At 36.6% G+C, this 16,200-nt stretch overlaps 1 protein-coding gene across 1 annotated transcript in view; it reads left to right on the top strand.

Moving 5' to 3' along the window:
• Window positions 1–5,423: 5,423 nt before the first annotated feature.
• LOC125665698 (uncharacterized) overlaps window positions 5,424–16,200 on the top strand; it is a 12,256-nt gene continuing 1,479 nt past the window's right edge. The window contains exons 1-3 of the mRNA XM_048898480.2: window positions 5,424–5,556; window positions 7,404–9,030; window positions 15,677–16,200. The exon at window positions 15,677–16,200 is cut by the window's right edge and continues 1,479 nt beyond it. Of these exons, the coding sequence (XP_048754437.2) occupies window positions 7,427–9,030; window positions 15,677–16,200 (2,128 nt within the window). The 5' untranslated portion in view covers window positions 5,424–5,556; window positions 7,404–7,426. The remainder of the gene's footprint in view (window positions 5,557–7,403; window positions 9,031–15,676) is intronic.

Here is a 16,200-nt window from a genome sequence, read left to right as displayed (position 1 = left end):
CTTTTTTCATATAAAAAAATGTCGATTATATCAGGCCTATTCAGTTCAGTCTCATTTTTAAAATCAATAAGGGACCAGTCAATATTTATTGGGGAGTTGAGACCGGTGCAAAATGCAATAGGACACACATTTTTTGACTTACATACTGATAGGATTCAAACTTTTTATTTTCAACTCTGTCGGATAGGACAGCTAGAGCTAGAGAGAGAGAGAGAGAGAGAGAGAGAGAGAGAGAGAGAGAGAGAGAGAGAGAGAGAGAGAGAGAGAGAGGGGGGGGGGGAGTTGCAAATGTATAAAAAATAACGTATTTCAAACTTTTAATTCAACTATATTACAAACAATAATACCGTTTCAAATTGTATGTATGCTTTATTTCATGTCCAAGTTTGATATACTAGAGACAATTTGGAATAAAGTAAGTTGAACCTTTGACAATTTTTAATATCAAGACATTTAGGCCTATTAATTATAGATCACAAAAGAACTATTCATGCAGTTGTCAATAAAATTGCGAAAATTACATGTAACTTTTGCATGGAGTATGAATTTCAATCATAGAAAGTAATAATGGTTATCATGTTGGCCATAACTTGAAGGATACAGAACAAAATTTAACTAAAGTATAAACACATCTTTAATATAATTTGATATTATCCCAATATAACCTATCATTGGGTCATATGCTCTCTGACGTGTTTCATACCGTTCTTGACACACTGATGTTGACTACGGATAACTCCGTTTACCTGATCAAGATACATGTATAGAGCTCACGGAGGGTGTGACCGGTCGACAGGGGATGCTTACTCCTCCTAGGCACCTGATCCCATCTCTGGTATATCCAGGGGTCCGTGTTTGCCCGGCAACTCTCTATTGCTTATAGGAGTTATGAGATTGATCCCTGTTCGTTATCTTCACCTTTCATAAAGAATACTGAGATGTGAAAAATACTTGTAAGTACATGAGACAACAATTCTGTAAAATAGTAATTTAAAAATATGCAAAATGTAGCACTTTAAACAACAATTTAATAAAAAGAAAAAATAAGATGAAAATAATGAGATTTGTAACTTCACTAGACAAATTACCGAATAAATAAGACAACGTAAAAATAGTTTCTCATGAGATTGAATCCTTCAGCTGATATAACTGGAGAGACAAATTTTAAGTGATAATTTTGAAGAACTCCAGAAATTTTCAAAGTGAAGTAAAAATGTTGTTTAATCATATACATATATATTTATTTATTAGATAGGACAGACACTTTTCAATTACACATCTGATATAGGACAGCAACTTTTTTTTGTATTTTTAGAAGATAGGATATAGGGTTTTTAAAAAATGGAAATATGGAATGCACCGGTCTGAACCCCCAATAAATATTGACCGGTCCCTAAACGCCGACCAAAAATAAAATAATCCGAAACTTTGGATTTAAACCAGTCATTTAGGGCAGCATAACAAAAGCATTCATTTGACAGTTGAGGAATTAAAGGTGCATAATTTAGAGATGTAGTAAATACTTTCCAAAAAAACATCAAAAGATAAAGAAAATTACATTAAATTGATTGATTGATTGTATCTTGCTTAACGTCTCGCTCGATAATTTTTCACTCATATGGAGATGTCACTGACCAAGACCGGTGAAGGGCTTCAAATTTAGGCCTTGCTCGGTGCTTATGGCCATCGAGCAGTGAGGGTTCTTTAGCGTGCCACACCCACTGTGACACGGGTCATCCGTTTTTTAAGGTCATCAGCGTGATATTCACACCTGATGCCGAGCGTTAACGAGACACCGAGAAGCATCATTTGTCATAGAGTGACCACGTTATCGGACAGAGCAGCCACTGAAATAAAATTGAAGTCTTTTATCTTATTTCTGGAAAGAAATATTCCCGTTAACATACTGTAATTACAATACATTTACAGAGGAAGAAAAGAAACCCTTGGAATCATCATGTAACTTTTTCTGCGCGACTGTATGCATTAGTAAATTTTGCTGAAACAGCCAAAAGGTGTGTCAAAGTTGAGAATGGACTGTTTTAATGGTGACATTCCTTGTATGGATAAGTCATGGATAAGTCATATGAGGATGCAGATCCAGGGGTATGCCGTTTGATGAGAACAACTTCACAGATAATGGCGCGGAAAATATCGACGAAAATATACATTTCGCAAGATTTGAATTTCATCGCTTTTAAACACGAAAACTGCGCAAACTGTTTCATTTAAAACACATGTAAAGTAGTCTTACATGTAGGCATGAAATGAATTAATTTTGCTGAAAAAAATTAAAAGTCCAGAAACATTCGATGTGTCCTTTAACAGCAGATTACATAGCCTTGGTGAGGTTGTAGGGGCTCTCCGAGGAGATATTGGCGTACTGCGCACCGACATGACATGTCAAATGGGATCAGTGGAAAAGAATATGGGTTCTCAGTTAAATGAGATCAGTCGCAGAGAAAAGACAAGCCTCAGTCAATTGCTGAGCCATAGGAAACTAAGAGGATTTCCAGTCAACCGGTAGTGACTAGCAGCCAGGAGAGTCCTTGGGTACCTAGGGGACGGGTATGGCTGCTCAGTATTTGGAAAGTCTTAATTTGCGAATTGGGAATTTCGATTTTGTACACCAAATATATGTTGGTCCTTTACGAATGCTGCAGTTGACCATCAGACGGCGGCTAATCCAGCAATTTAATTAAAGGTGTGTATATCTACTTATTAGCAGAATATAAAGTAGTTCTAATTGAAAACTGTGGGAGGAGTTCACTAAACAAACCATGTGCTCTCTTTGTAATGTTTCCTCAAAACAGACTAAGTTCAGTAACCTGTATTTTTCTCAAAAGTTTAAGAAAATCAAAATCCTTGCCACATGCACATCTTCAATATCCATACCCACACTCTGTAAAACAAGATGGAGTTTGCCTAACAAATGATGTACCCTACATATAACTATAATTTTCAAATAAAGGGGTATAACTCCTGCAAGACCGGTCAAAATGGATTAAAATTGCAAAATGATCTAGAATGATCCACAAAGAAGCTACAGAGCAAGTTTCAGCTTTATATGTGATAGAGACGTGCAACTCCAAAGGGACGGGCGGATGTGCAGGTATCGCTGTACCATAATACATCTCATCTAAAGACGGGCGTATAATAAAAACAAAATGATTCCAAACTTTGTTTGGTTAATGTAACTATGTGCCTCAAAATTTGATTACTGGCGATAAGGATGGGAAGATACAACATCCAACTGCCCTTTCAAAAGACGAAATTCTTCAAAACCATGCTTCAGGTTTAGACAAATTTAATATCCCAGTCAATGGGTCGAATGAATATGAGTTACCGTACCTATTTTGGATTCCTAAACTTCATAAAAACCCTTACAAACAAAGATACTTTGCTGGATCCAGTAAATGTTCTACCAAACCCCTATCTTTGCTCCTCACGAAGACATTAACAGTTGTGAAGGAGAAATGTCAAACGTACTGTGCGACTATATATGCCAGAAGTGGTGTAAATCAAATGTGGATTCTAAAAAATTCTAAAGAACTTTTAGTAAACTTGAAATCACAAAACGATTCTCAAATCAACAACATCAAAACGTATGATTTTTCAACTCTTTACACGACCACTCCTCACAATAGATTAAAGACTAGACTTTTTGACATCATAGACAGTTGCTTCTTCAACAAAAATGGAAAACGCAAATATTCCTATCCACTGATCAGTCATCCAAAAAATTACTTTGTTGAAATGAAAAATATGTTAGAGATCCTCATTGACAATATCTTCGTGGTCTTTGGTGATCAGGTCTTTCAACAGTCTGTTGGAATCTCCATGGGCTCGAATTGTGCTCCTTTGTTATCTGACCTGTTTTTATATTCCTATGAAGCAGAATTTATTAAACATCTTCTACGTGAGAAGAAAAATTCTCTTGCTGTGGCCTTCAATTCGGCATTTAGATATATCGACGATGTATTATGTATTAAAATGATAATTTTCATTCATATGTCGATTCAATATATCCCAGTGAACTCGAAATAAAAGACACCAAAGAGTCGTCCACTTGTGCTCCATACTACTGAAAAACAAGTTGTGGATACAGGGGTTTCAACAGTCTATCATTGGGTCAAATGCTGTCTGACGTGTTTCGTACCGATTGTTAGGCCGTTCTTAGCACACTAATTTTGACTCCGAATAACTCAGTTTATCTGACCAAGATATATGGATCACGGCGGGTGTGACAGGTCAACAGGGTATGCTTACTCCTCCTAGGCACCTGATACCCACCTCTGGTGTGTCCAGTGGTCCGTGTTTGCCCAACTATATATCTTGTATTGCTTATAGGAGTTATGGGATTGATCACTATTCGTTATCTTCACCTTTCATATACATGGCTATTTGAGGACCCCTCCCCAACCAAAAAAAAAGGAAATAACTTACGTCTGCTTCTGAAATTCCAGGCTGAGAGTTAAATGTATTAAACCGGGGATGACAATAGCCCAGTTTGCACTTTGCGGCAACTTTCTTCAAGTCAGAAACCCAAATGCCAGATACACTGCACACTGCCTCAGAGATACTGCAATATCGTAGCCCTTAACGACTATGGTTTCGAACTCTGGCATATGTTTATGAGTGGGCACCGAAACGAGGCTTCCGTACGACGTTACAACAGGCCTTAAGAATTCACTGGTAAAACTCGAAAAACCCTCTGTAACACTTACTTGCCCACCTGGAAGCAGTGACAAACCCCAAGAGAACCCTAACTGGCACCACACATCAGGATCATGGACGCGCCTCACGCGTTCCGTTAGTACTGGCATCGAACTTTTCACTTAATTCCAGTTCCACTCAACAACATTCCGGCAATATTCTCTCAACAGGACTTATCTCTAACTCATCTTTTTAAAACTACATGCAATACAAAATAGAGAGTTGGACAAGCACTGACCCATGAACACACCAGAGCTGGGCCTAGTTGCCCAGGTGGAGCAAACATCACCTATCGATCGGTCAGACATACTGACAAATATGTTAATGTTACAAGGGTTTCAACCCTCTCGTTTGAAGTTAGTATGTCATAACAATACAATATTCAACCAATCAATCATGACATGGGCTACATCCATGTTTAACGTTATGTTTATGTGAAATATACGAAATATTAAAGCTCATTCTATATCATAGCTTCACTGGCTGATTCCTCTAAAAAGGTAATAAATGAATTGAGGTTTTACACTAGAAATAAATAACATGGCATTATGAACTGCAAATGCTGATCTGTTAGCATATTCCATGAATTGCCACATAATAAAATACTAGAATGTGTGAGAGGAAATCTTGGCGCCATTAGTAATGGAAGTACTCATTACGTAATACAATACCTGACTGTATTTTATAGAACGGTTTAATTAATTTTCCTTTGCTGTGATTTCCTCAAAGAACAAGAGAGGTAACTCTACATTTCGGAGTGACACCTGCACGGACAATAGCAGCCTTTGTCAGGGTGACATTCCAATCATGACACGACACTCAAGAAGCGTGATTCTACAGGTAACGTAAGTTAAGGTATCGGAAAAATATCTCGTCATCAAAATGTTATTTTTATCTATCAATCTGGATATTTAGAAACCAAAAAATTAAAACGAAAGTTGAAAGAGAGATAGGAGATTTAATCTGCTGACTAATTACGCATCGACGTAAACACCACTCTGTCAAAAACATTTTCAAATCGTAATGATAAAATATATAATTCCATTGTGTTGAAGTTAAGTATTTTCATTATTTCGACATTACTTAATATGTTAATTCTTCGGAAGGGTCGAGCTTAGTTAATTTGCCTTTTCCAAAGTTTTGTAAGACAGTGGTTGTGTGTCTAGTCAGGGATAGGCTTTGTTATTAGGGACTTTAAATCATTTTTGCCATTACACTACTTAAAATACAGTACAATGAAACAGGAAAACAGAGGAGAGCTCTAAACATAGCTGAAATACAAAAACGTCTGAAAATTTCACCCCTGAACATCATGGTCATTAAGCTTCCAGATGAGACTGTACTTCTTCAATATTAGGGGAAACGTAACCAGGAACTGCCTCGATCTCTCGCTGACATTTGTTCTGTCAACGCAGGCGGACCTTCTGTGAAGTTAGATAAACAATGTATTTATTGGTTATTAGAATAAAATAATGCAGACATGTACATATATAACTTTTCATTACAAGTGTATGTTACACAACAAGCACTTCAAGTAAGTTGCAAACAAAGACCTAGATCAATACCTCCTATCCCTCTATATCTCAATACATTAAAGTTATGTATGCAGGTAAGATAGTAATTTTGCCTGTGTGGGGATGGGTGTTTTTTAATGTCGAGCTTTATTTGCAACGTATTGCTAAAATATCAGGTGCCCGTCGTAACTAACCTCTTTCTTCCTATTATATAAACGTAAATGAAAGCATGTATACTTATATATGCCTTGGATAAGATTAGTTTGAATTTGCATTTTGACGGAAAAGCAAACAATCAGTCCTTATGATTTACCAATCCCTACAAACTCCTCAAAGAACTTCAGTTCACCATGCTGTTTCATGTTCTATTTTCTTCCTTGGGGATCCGGGTTAGAATAGGTCCTCAGTACTCCTTGCTTGTCGTAAAAGGCGACTAAATGGGGCGGTCCTTCGGATGAGACCGTAAAGCCGAAGTCATGTGTCACAGCAGGTGTGGCACGATAAAGATTACTTCTTGCTGAAAGGCCATATAAGCGCCGAGTATAGGCCTAAATTTTGCAGCCCTTCACCGGCAATAGTGACGTCTCCATATGAGTGAAATATTTTCGAGAGAGACGTTAAACAACATTCAATTAATCAATCTTCTTTGCTCATTATATGGACGTGCTTACTCGTATACCAGATAAGGAATATGATTATAATGATCACTCCCAAAGAACGTGATGCTACGTCACATATATACGTAACAGTGATGTCATACAACTCTGAGTGTCGTGCTCTCAGTGGATTGATATAATAGTACGAAAAATAAAATTGCGACTAAATTATAAGCAAGATGAGAATTCAGAGGGAGGCTAATACTGTATTACATTGACGGTAAAAACATGTTATCATCACATTAGAAATAGTTAAGTATAGGAAGTGAGTTTTTCAGAAATATCTAATTCTCTTCCATGCTAATATTACTTTTAATAGCTCATGTAAATAAAAATGACTTTAAAAAGTGGATGTTTTCTCACTAACTCAAATTTTGTTCATACTAGAAGCATGATTGGACTGATCATGACTGTAAGATAAACAATTTAAATGAAACCCTCTCACAAGAACACAAAATATACATATTTACATATATTCTATAGAAATCATTATGATTTAATTATTTTCAAATTGCAGATTCTGAACTATTTACAGTGATAATGGACCCTCGTCGCTCTGCCCAAGATGTCGTCCGATGTGACCTTTGTGAGACAGCTATAGTACAGATGTACTGTGATGTCTGCCACATTAAACTGTGCGTTCCATGTATAGGAAAACACGTTGCTAATGATTATGACAATCATCAAGTGGTTTCAATTCAAAAACGAAAATCAACCTTGATTTATCCAAAATGTAATACACATCAAACTGAAAAATGTAAATTTCATTGCAAGGAATGTGATATGCTTGTCTGTTCATTGTGTGGTGCAGGGGGACATAAGGGTCATGCATTTTTAATTCTTTACGAACTCTGCGAAAAACGAAAAGTAGACATTGCAAAAGATTCAGAAGAGATAGAAAACATTATTTCTCCCACATATGAAAATATTGTCACCGACTTAGAAACGGAAATAGTCAGTTTGGATAATGGATATGCGAAATTCACAACAGTAGTTACAAAACATGGAGAAGAATGGCACAAAGAAATTGACAATGTTATCGTCAAAATGAAAGCTGAAATAGAAGAGATGAAAATCAAACACCTGCAAATTCTGAAGAAACATTTGGATGAAATTAAGCAGATACAATCCCTTATTGAACATTCACTAATTACTCTGAATAAATTGGAAGAATCCAATGAAGTGTCTGGGATCATGGAATACAGATCCAAAAACAAAGATTTCAGAAAACTTCCCCCGAAAGTTCGAGTCACACTGCCTTCATTTAGTCCAAACATGATATACAGTGAACAGCTTTACAAATCGTTTGGGTCTTTGATACCATTATCACTTACAACTGTCAAAAATGGCTATACATTGAAGAAATTAGAAACACCACCCAAAAAACCAATGGAAAACCCAGAGATTGTCACTACAACAAATACTGGGTATGAAAACCTTCGAAGTGTTTCCTGTCTCAGTGAGGAAGAATTCTGGACAAGTGCATTAGTTAGCGACATGAAATGTTTCAATGTTGACGGTACAGTTATTGATTCAATCAAAACAAATTCTGGGGAAAGGCCAGCTGATATAGCAGTGACGAGTGATGGAGAACTAATGTACTCTGATAAGGCAACAGAGACTGTGAATAAAGTGAAAAATGGACAGACAGAGGAAGTAACCAGACTACATGGCTGGGTTCTTATCCAATTCTGCGTCACCGCTTCTGATGATCTCCTGGTTACCATGCACAGTGACGATCAAACACAATCAAAAGTTGTCCGTTACTCAGATTCTATAAAGAAGAAAACAATCCAATATGACGATGACGGTGAACCTCTATATTCAGGAAATAATAAAATTAAATACATAATTGAAAACAGGAATCTTGATATCTGTGTGGCTGACTGGGAAGCTGGTGCAGTAGTGGTGGTCACCCAGGCTGGAAAACTCCGATTCAGATACACTGGTCATTCTTCTACTTCCAAAAACAAAGCATTTAGACCCCGTGGAATAACAACAGACAGTCAGAGTCATATCCTGGCAGTAGACGGTGATAATCACTGTATCCACATCCTGGACCATGATGGACAGTTCCTCGCCTATATAGATAACTGTGATCTGAAGGACCCATTTGGATTATGTGTGGATAAAAGTGACAACTTGTTTGTTGCCGAATACAGAAGTGGAAATGTCATTAAGGTCAAATATTTAAAGTGAATTGTTTTTCCAGAATTAAAACTTCAAAGTATCGTGCTAAACATACAGCACCATGGCAAAAGTTTTCGCGAATATTTCAATTGGCTATCGTAAACATGGACGCACTTCAAAATATGAAATTTTGAAAAGTATCAAAAATTGACTTAAATTGGATCTTGCTATGTCAGTTCATCTCGGTTGAGGATAACTTTAGGGAGGTTTTGAAGTGAACGTTATGTTTTCAACCAAATATTTCCAATTTTGTTGATGTCCGGCGACTGTGCCAGCAGGAAAGAATGTCATTGATTTTATCATATCCATATGCAATTTTGATGATCAGGTGCCTAGGAGGAGTAAGCATCCCCTGTCGACTGGTCACACCAGCCATGAGCCCAGTGGTTGGGCCAGGTGCGTGGGTGGAGCAAGTATCCCATGCCGACCCGCCGTAAGGTTTATGTCTGGACACTGCAGAGATGGGATCAGAAACCTAAGTTGATGTTTTATGGGGTTTCATTAGTGATCATTGACCTTTTGACCTTGTATCTTGACTATTTCATTACCCATGTGACTAATTTAGGGCCATAAGACGGGTTATTTTTTTCATGGGAATAAAGGTCTAAACTATTAAAAATACAACAGCAGGGTCAATATGAGTAAGGTGAGTGATGTGGCCCATGGACCTCTTGTTTTGTGTGATCGTATCATCATATTTCTTCCCAGGTTTTTAAGATGTGTTATATACGATGTAAACATGTGCATATATTCAGATTGATTTGTGTTCTGTTTTCAGTTGTGTACATGTATTTTCAAATTGTTATAAAATCTATTTTCTGTACATTTTGTCAGTACCATCTTGTGTTTAATAATTACACTTTGATGCTTATACATGATTGCGAGGCTTAATGACAATGAGAGATACTGACATCAGCTCAGATCATCTGGTCGTCGTGAGAAACATACCATAATATTTCATGGATAGATCGTGTTTTTGAAGATCAAGCTGCTTGTGACGATAAAGTTATGAAGCGATGTCGTATATTGCAGGAAGATCACTTGATATATTATTATACAGGGGATGCTTACTCCTCCTAGACACATGTCCCCACCTCTTCTACATCCAGCGGTCCGTGTTTGCCCAACCCTCTATTTTGTAGTTATAAGAATGAGCACTGTTCTTAAACTTCACCTTTTATAAAGGAGGTGAATACAATTTATATGAAATAAATCTTGTATAGTTCTGTCTCACTTCCTATTTTGGTTTAAAAAAATGTTTTCTGAATACACCAAGGGGAAAATAAACAGTTTTGGAACTTTGATTGTGTGATGATTAATAATTATAGTGTATTAGGTTCATGTCTTCCGAACGCAGAAGTGATTTATAATTTAGAATAGTCCAAGGACCTGATCGCCCTTTTTGGATAGACATGGTCCAGTAGTGTATAAGAACCTGCAGCCGAAAAATCAGTCAGTCTGATGTGAACAGCTCAAAAAGCGAGAAGAAGCAATAGGTAGGCTAAAAATAGAAATAGGCTAGGGAGAAAAAGAATAAGCATTAATGAAAAGAGCTTAAGGAATCGCAGTGGGGCACTGGGTGCAATTATCCTGAATAAGGGTGAGGCACTCTGTACTTTAACTAAGCAATAGGAACTTGGCTAAGGAACACGGTACAAGTAGTTCAGCCAGCGAACTACCCTCTGTATATGATTAGAAACCCGAGATAAGTAACTCTGTACCAATCAACGCTCAGACAGAGAAATAGCAAAAATTATGTTAATGATAAATCAATAGCTCAAGTAGAGTAAGACGAAAATTATGAATATATGACCCCATCTCTTGTAAAGAACCCAGTAACACGTTACAACTGATTCTCATTTTACCTAGGTCAAGTTTGACATTTAAAAATGATCCCTATTGATTTTGAAGTCAAAAGGTAAAATATAGTGAAAATGTATGCACATGTAAGATACGGGTTGTGCAGTTTTAAAGGTTACAGGGTTTATATCCATTTTGAAAGAATTTATATATGAAAGGTGTATACATTTCTGATTTCCTGTGTAAAGAATTAAATCCCAGTTGTAACTTGTTCCGGGGCTAAAGTCACTGACACCTCATTATTATGATGTTTGGTGTCAAGGCTTGGGTTTCTCGAAAAAATCTCGAACTTAAGTTTGGGATTTCTTTTATTTGAGCAATCAAAATTTGAATAAAATCTCAGACTTTAGTCTAGATTTTGACTAAAGTTTCTTTCGAAAAATCCAGACCGGTGCTTTATAAAGAAAAGGTACAATTTTCACAATCTGAGCTATTCATTTGCCTTAGTATCAACTTCCTGCTCCAAAGGTCACATATTTTATGATTTAGTTGAGTCCTACTCAGTTTGGTTTTTTGATGTCCAAGATTCAATGTCTTTTAAGAAGTGATAAATTTTCACAGGCATAGAGCCCTACAAATGTACCCTAGAGCATCCAGGGACCATAAATTTTGCAAGTTTGGTACAGGATTATCATGTCAGGGTGTCAAGGAAGTTTTACATAAGCTAAACAATTTCAGTATACTGTATACACCATGGAGTTCTATCCTATCATCAGAAGGGTCACGGACTTTTTAAAAAATGATAAATTCTATATTTTACGATATAGATGTTTTGTCTCTGCTAGCATCATTTTTACTAAATATTAGTCTTGTTATTAAAATGTTTTTGATAGAAAGTATGTAAGCATTCAGTTACACGGACCCAATATGATTTCAGAGTAAATTATTTACATTACAAACTTTAATCTACACCATGGAAGGTGAAAATAACGAACAGTGATTAATCTCTTAACCCATATACATGTAAGCAATATAAAATAGATAGTTGGGCAAACACGGGCCCCTGGACACACCAGAAGTGGGATCAGGTACCTAGGAGGAGTCAGCATATCCTGTCGACCGGCCACACCCGCCGTGAACCCTATATCCTGATCAGGTATACAGTTATCCGTAGTCAAAATCAGTGTGCCAAGAACGGTCTAACAATCGGTATGAAACACGTCATACAGTACCTAACCGAATGATAGGTTGTATTGAAAAACTAGATCGTTGTAATGACCATGGAATTTGCGAAATGCTGCCTTTAAACGAGACTGTTGAAACCCCTTTGCCATCAACTTGTTTGTCAGTAGCGTGCCTCGATTTAAAAACTGACCATACACAAATGTATTTTCAATGTATTTTTACTATTTCGCTATTATCTCCCCTTGGAAATGGGTGTGGCCCCTCACGTGCTTAAACGTGAATCCCCTTCACCCAAGGATGATTTGTGCCAAGTTTGGTTGAATTTCGTCCAGCGGTTCTGGAGAAGAAGATTTTTAAAAGTCGTTAATGTATTTTCACTATCATATCCCCTTGATGAAGGGCTTGGCCCTTCATTTGAACGAACTTGAATCTTCTTCATCCAAAGATGCTTTGCGCCAAGTTTAGTTGAAATTGGTTCTGTGGTTCTGGAAAAGAAGATTTTTAAAAATCATTAATGTATTTTCACTATTTTGCCATTACATGTATGTCTCCTCGGAGAAGGGCGTGGTTCTTCGTGTGAACAAACGTGATACCCCTTCATTCAAGGTTGCTTTGTGCCTCGTTTGGTTGAAATTGGCCCCGTGGTTCTTAAGAAGATGAACATGTGAAAAGTTTTCAATGACGACGACGGACAACGGACAGATTTCGATCAGAAAAGCTCACTTGATCCTTCGGCTCAAAAGCCAAAAGAGAAATGAATAGGCAATTTGAAAATGCTACATCTTTCAAATGTATTTCTGAGAGTAGTAGTTCATCTGTATGATTATTATTAATTTATATGTAAATAATGTTTACATGGGATCACTGTCTAAACACAATTTGGTAATGCCATTTCTGTAAACAACTGTAATTAGCGTTGTTGCTTTTCTAAAATAAACAGTGCAATTATTATTAAATTTATTTTTGGAGAAGTTAGATAGGCCTAAATTATGATACGATTGTGTATCATTGGCAACTAGACCTACTGTCACGGGTGCATTTCGAAAAAAAAAAATAATCATGATCAAACTTATTGTGAAAATCACAATACTTTTAAATTATTTTATTCAAGCAATTTTATTAATCATTATTTTTTGTTATCTACACGTTTTTACTTAGGAAGTGGAAGCGCGGCTTGCTGTTGTTGTAAACACGTACACGTCCCTTAAAAAAAATGAAAGCATTATAATTCAATTCAAAGTTGGGAAATATCATATTTTATTATTTATAATTGAAAGTTCAATTATCTTTTATCTTTAAATTTCTTTTTTAAAACTACCAGTTGGTAGATACTGCTAGCAAAGTTCTGCCTATGCAAGGTGAAGATAACGAACAGTGATCAATCTCATAACTCCCACAAGCAATACAAAATAGATAGTTGGGCAAACACGGACCCCTGGACACACCAGAGGTTTGATCAGGTGCATAGGAGGAGTAAGCATCCCCTGTTGACCGGTCACACCCGCCGTGAGCCCCATATCCTGATCAGGTAAACGGAGTTATCCGCAGTCAAATCAGTGTGCCAAGAACGGCTTAACAATCGGTATGAAACACGTCAGACAGCATATGTTGTTACAAGATGAAGGTCAGTTGGTGCGAGTGTGTATTGAATTTGAGAGCAGAACGGAAAGCATATGCCGTAGACCTATATGTAATAGTGCGTAGCTTCGATAGAACCATTTTCTCGCAGTTTATCTACGTCTTTGTCCAAGTGCTTATTTGAAAAAGTACAGGGACAAATTCTACTGGGTTTTTTTTTATGGCAAAGTCGTGCCGATAAAAAATATTCACGTCTTGTCCCTCATACCTTCCTTCTTGTTAGATACAAAGATTTGTTTAATATCGTTTAAAAAACACCATTCTCTTCGTAAAATGATGCATAGAATGAAGAATGTCCGTTTTCGGTTTTGGCATTTAAAACACAATACTAGATTTACCGCTTTTGAGTATGCTGCATCTCCAGTTTAAGTATTTATACCTATTGATATTGGTTTTTTTTTAATTGTATGAATCAATTTGGACATAAAGATTGTTCCCAAGAAACATGAAGTTATTCTGTTAGCCGGTTTTAATATAATCTATAAAACATCGCAATCCGGGACAGTCGGGAGTCGGCAGTACTAGTTTTACCGCCCACCCTTTAAGATAACGATCCAGTCATGACACGCCATTCAACATACATGGAAATGTAATGATACCTTGCTCCGCCATAGTGAAGCATATTCCTACAGGTACATATAATGTTATCATTAACTATTGAAAGAATATATTAACGTCAAAATGTCGTTTTACCGACGAATCTGGTTATTCAGAAGTAATATAAGCAAAGTAAACAAAAACGAAAGTTGGAATATGTTCCGACCAGATTTTTCTTTAGGAGTGTATAGCTCTACTCCATGGATATTGGCGTGTATATATATATATATATATATATATATATATAAATGATAAATAATAACATCAATGGAGACTTTATAATTCATCAAATAGTCTTACATGTAATTACATTTACCCCCCCCCCCTAATTTCGACATTGCCAGTGGCGGATCCAGGACTTCGGAAAAGGGAAGGGGTCATATGAAAGTCAAGTACATGTATTAGTAAAAATACTCAGCCATTTTGAGTGCCAAATCTATAGATACCAGTAATGCAAATTTGTGGTGAAAACGTCCCCTCTAAATCCGCTACTATCAGTACATTGGGTTGGGGGTGCTGCCTGTTTTTTTCAGACGTTTCTAGTAGCTGTACCCCCTGATCATCGTCATCAGAATTTAAGATAGGTGTTTTACTCCTTTGACCTAATTAAGCAAATAGCCAGATGACTGAGTTACATCCAGTGTTCTTTATTTGAGTTGAAAGCTGTTCAATCAGATGGACAATCAAAGTAAACCTTTTAACAAATGTAGCGGAGGAAAGGTTATCTATTACTATTACTATTTAAATCACTATTTATATTACTTTGTATTTGTTATGCAAAGTTTGCTATTATGCTAACGTTATTATAGTCGGGTACGTTGCTGACGACGCACGTGTGTCAGGCCGTTCTTGACAACGTCTGATCGTCTGCTTACGGCCTCAGTGATTTACTCAACGCACTGAATACGAAGACGTATCTCTCGGGTATTCCCCCCACACTAAATTGTATAGTTAAACTTGTTAATTAACACTACTTTAGTGATACATTGTATTAAATAAACCCTTATTACATCTAGTTCTCCCCTGTAAATCATCAAATCAGGGGGTTGATTAAGGGAAACTAATGGTTTACGCCTGTTTAACATGATTTCAGTTGTTACGAAGAACTGAAAACATTGGATCAAAGTTGATTACAAGGAAAATGAAAAGCAAATTCAATTTATTAGATACATGTACATGTAGTTTGGAAAAAAAATAACGAGTATGTGACAAAGTTTGGTAAAGTTGGTGGTATATATATATATATGATCTATAATCATGTGTTTGGATGTTTTTTTTTTTTATTTTAACAGATCTAAGTGTACCTCTTGAACTAGTATACAAAATTGATGTATGTACACATTATGCATGTACATTAATGAATTTCATACTCTTGTATAGAATAGTCGTTATGGACCCTCGCCACAGTGCCCAAGATGTCTTCCGATGTGGCCTTTGTGAGACAGCTATAGTACAGATGTACTGTGATTTCTGCCACGTCAAACTGTGCGTTGCCTGCATAGGAAAACACGTTGTTGATGACTATGAAAAACACAAAGTGGTCCCATTCCAAAAACGAAAATCAACCTTGATCTATCCCAAGTGCAATGCACATCGAAACAAATTTTGTAAATATCATTGCAAGGAATGTAAAATGTTTGTCTGTTCGTCGTGTGCTATATTTGCAGATAAACATAAGGGTCATACATTTTCAAATCTCTCTGAAATCCACAACAAAAGAAAAGCAGACATTACAAAAGATTCGGAGGAGATAGAAAATATTATTTCTCCAGCATATGAAGATATTGTCACCGATTTAGAAACACAAATATCCAACTTGGATGGAGAATATGTGAAATTCACAACAGAAGTTACAAAACATGGAGAGGAATGGCACAAAGAAATTGACAATGTCATTAACAAAA

This window comes from Ostrea edulis, chromosome 10, assembly GCF_947568905.1.
Source record: "Ostrea edulis chromosome 10, xbOstEdul1.1, whole genome shotgun sequence".
NCBI classification, from domain to species: Eukaryota; Metazoa; Mollusca; class Bivalvia; order Ostreida; family Ostreidae; genus Ostrea; species Ostrea edulis.
This window is presented reverse-complemented; position numbering and strand designations above follow the sequence as displayed.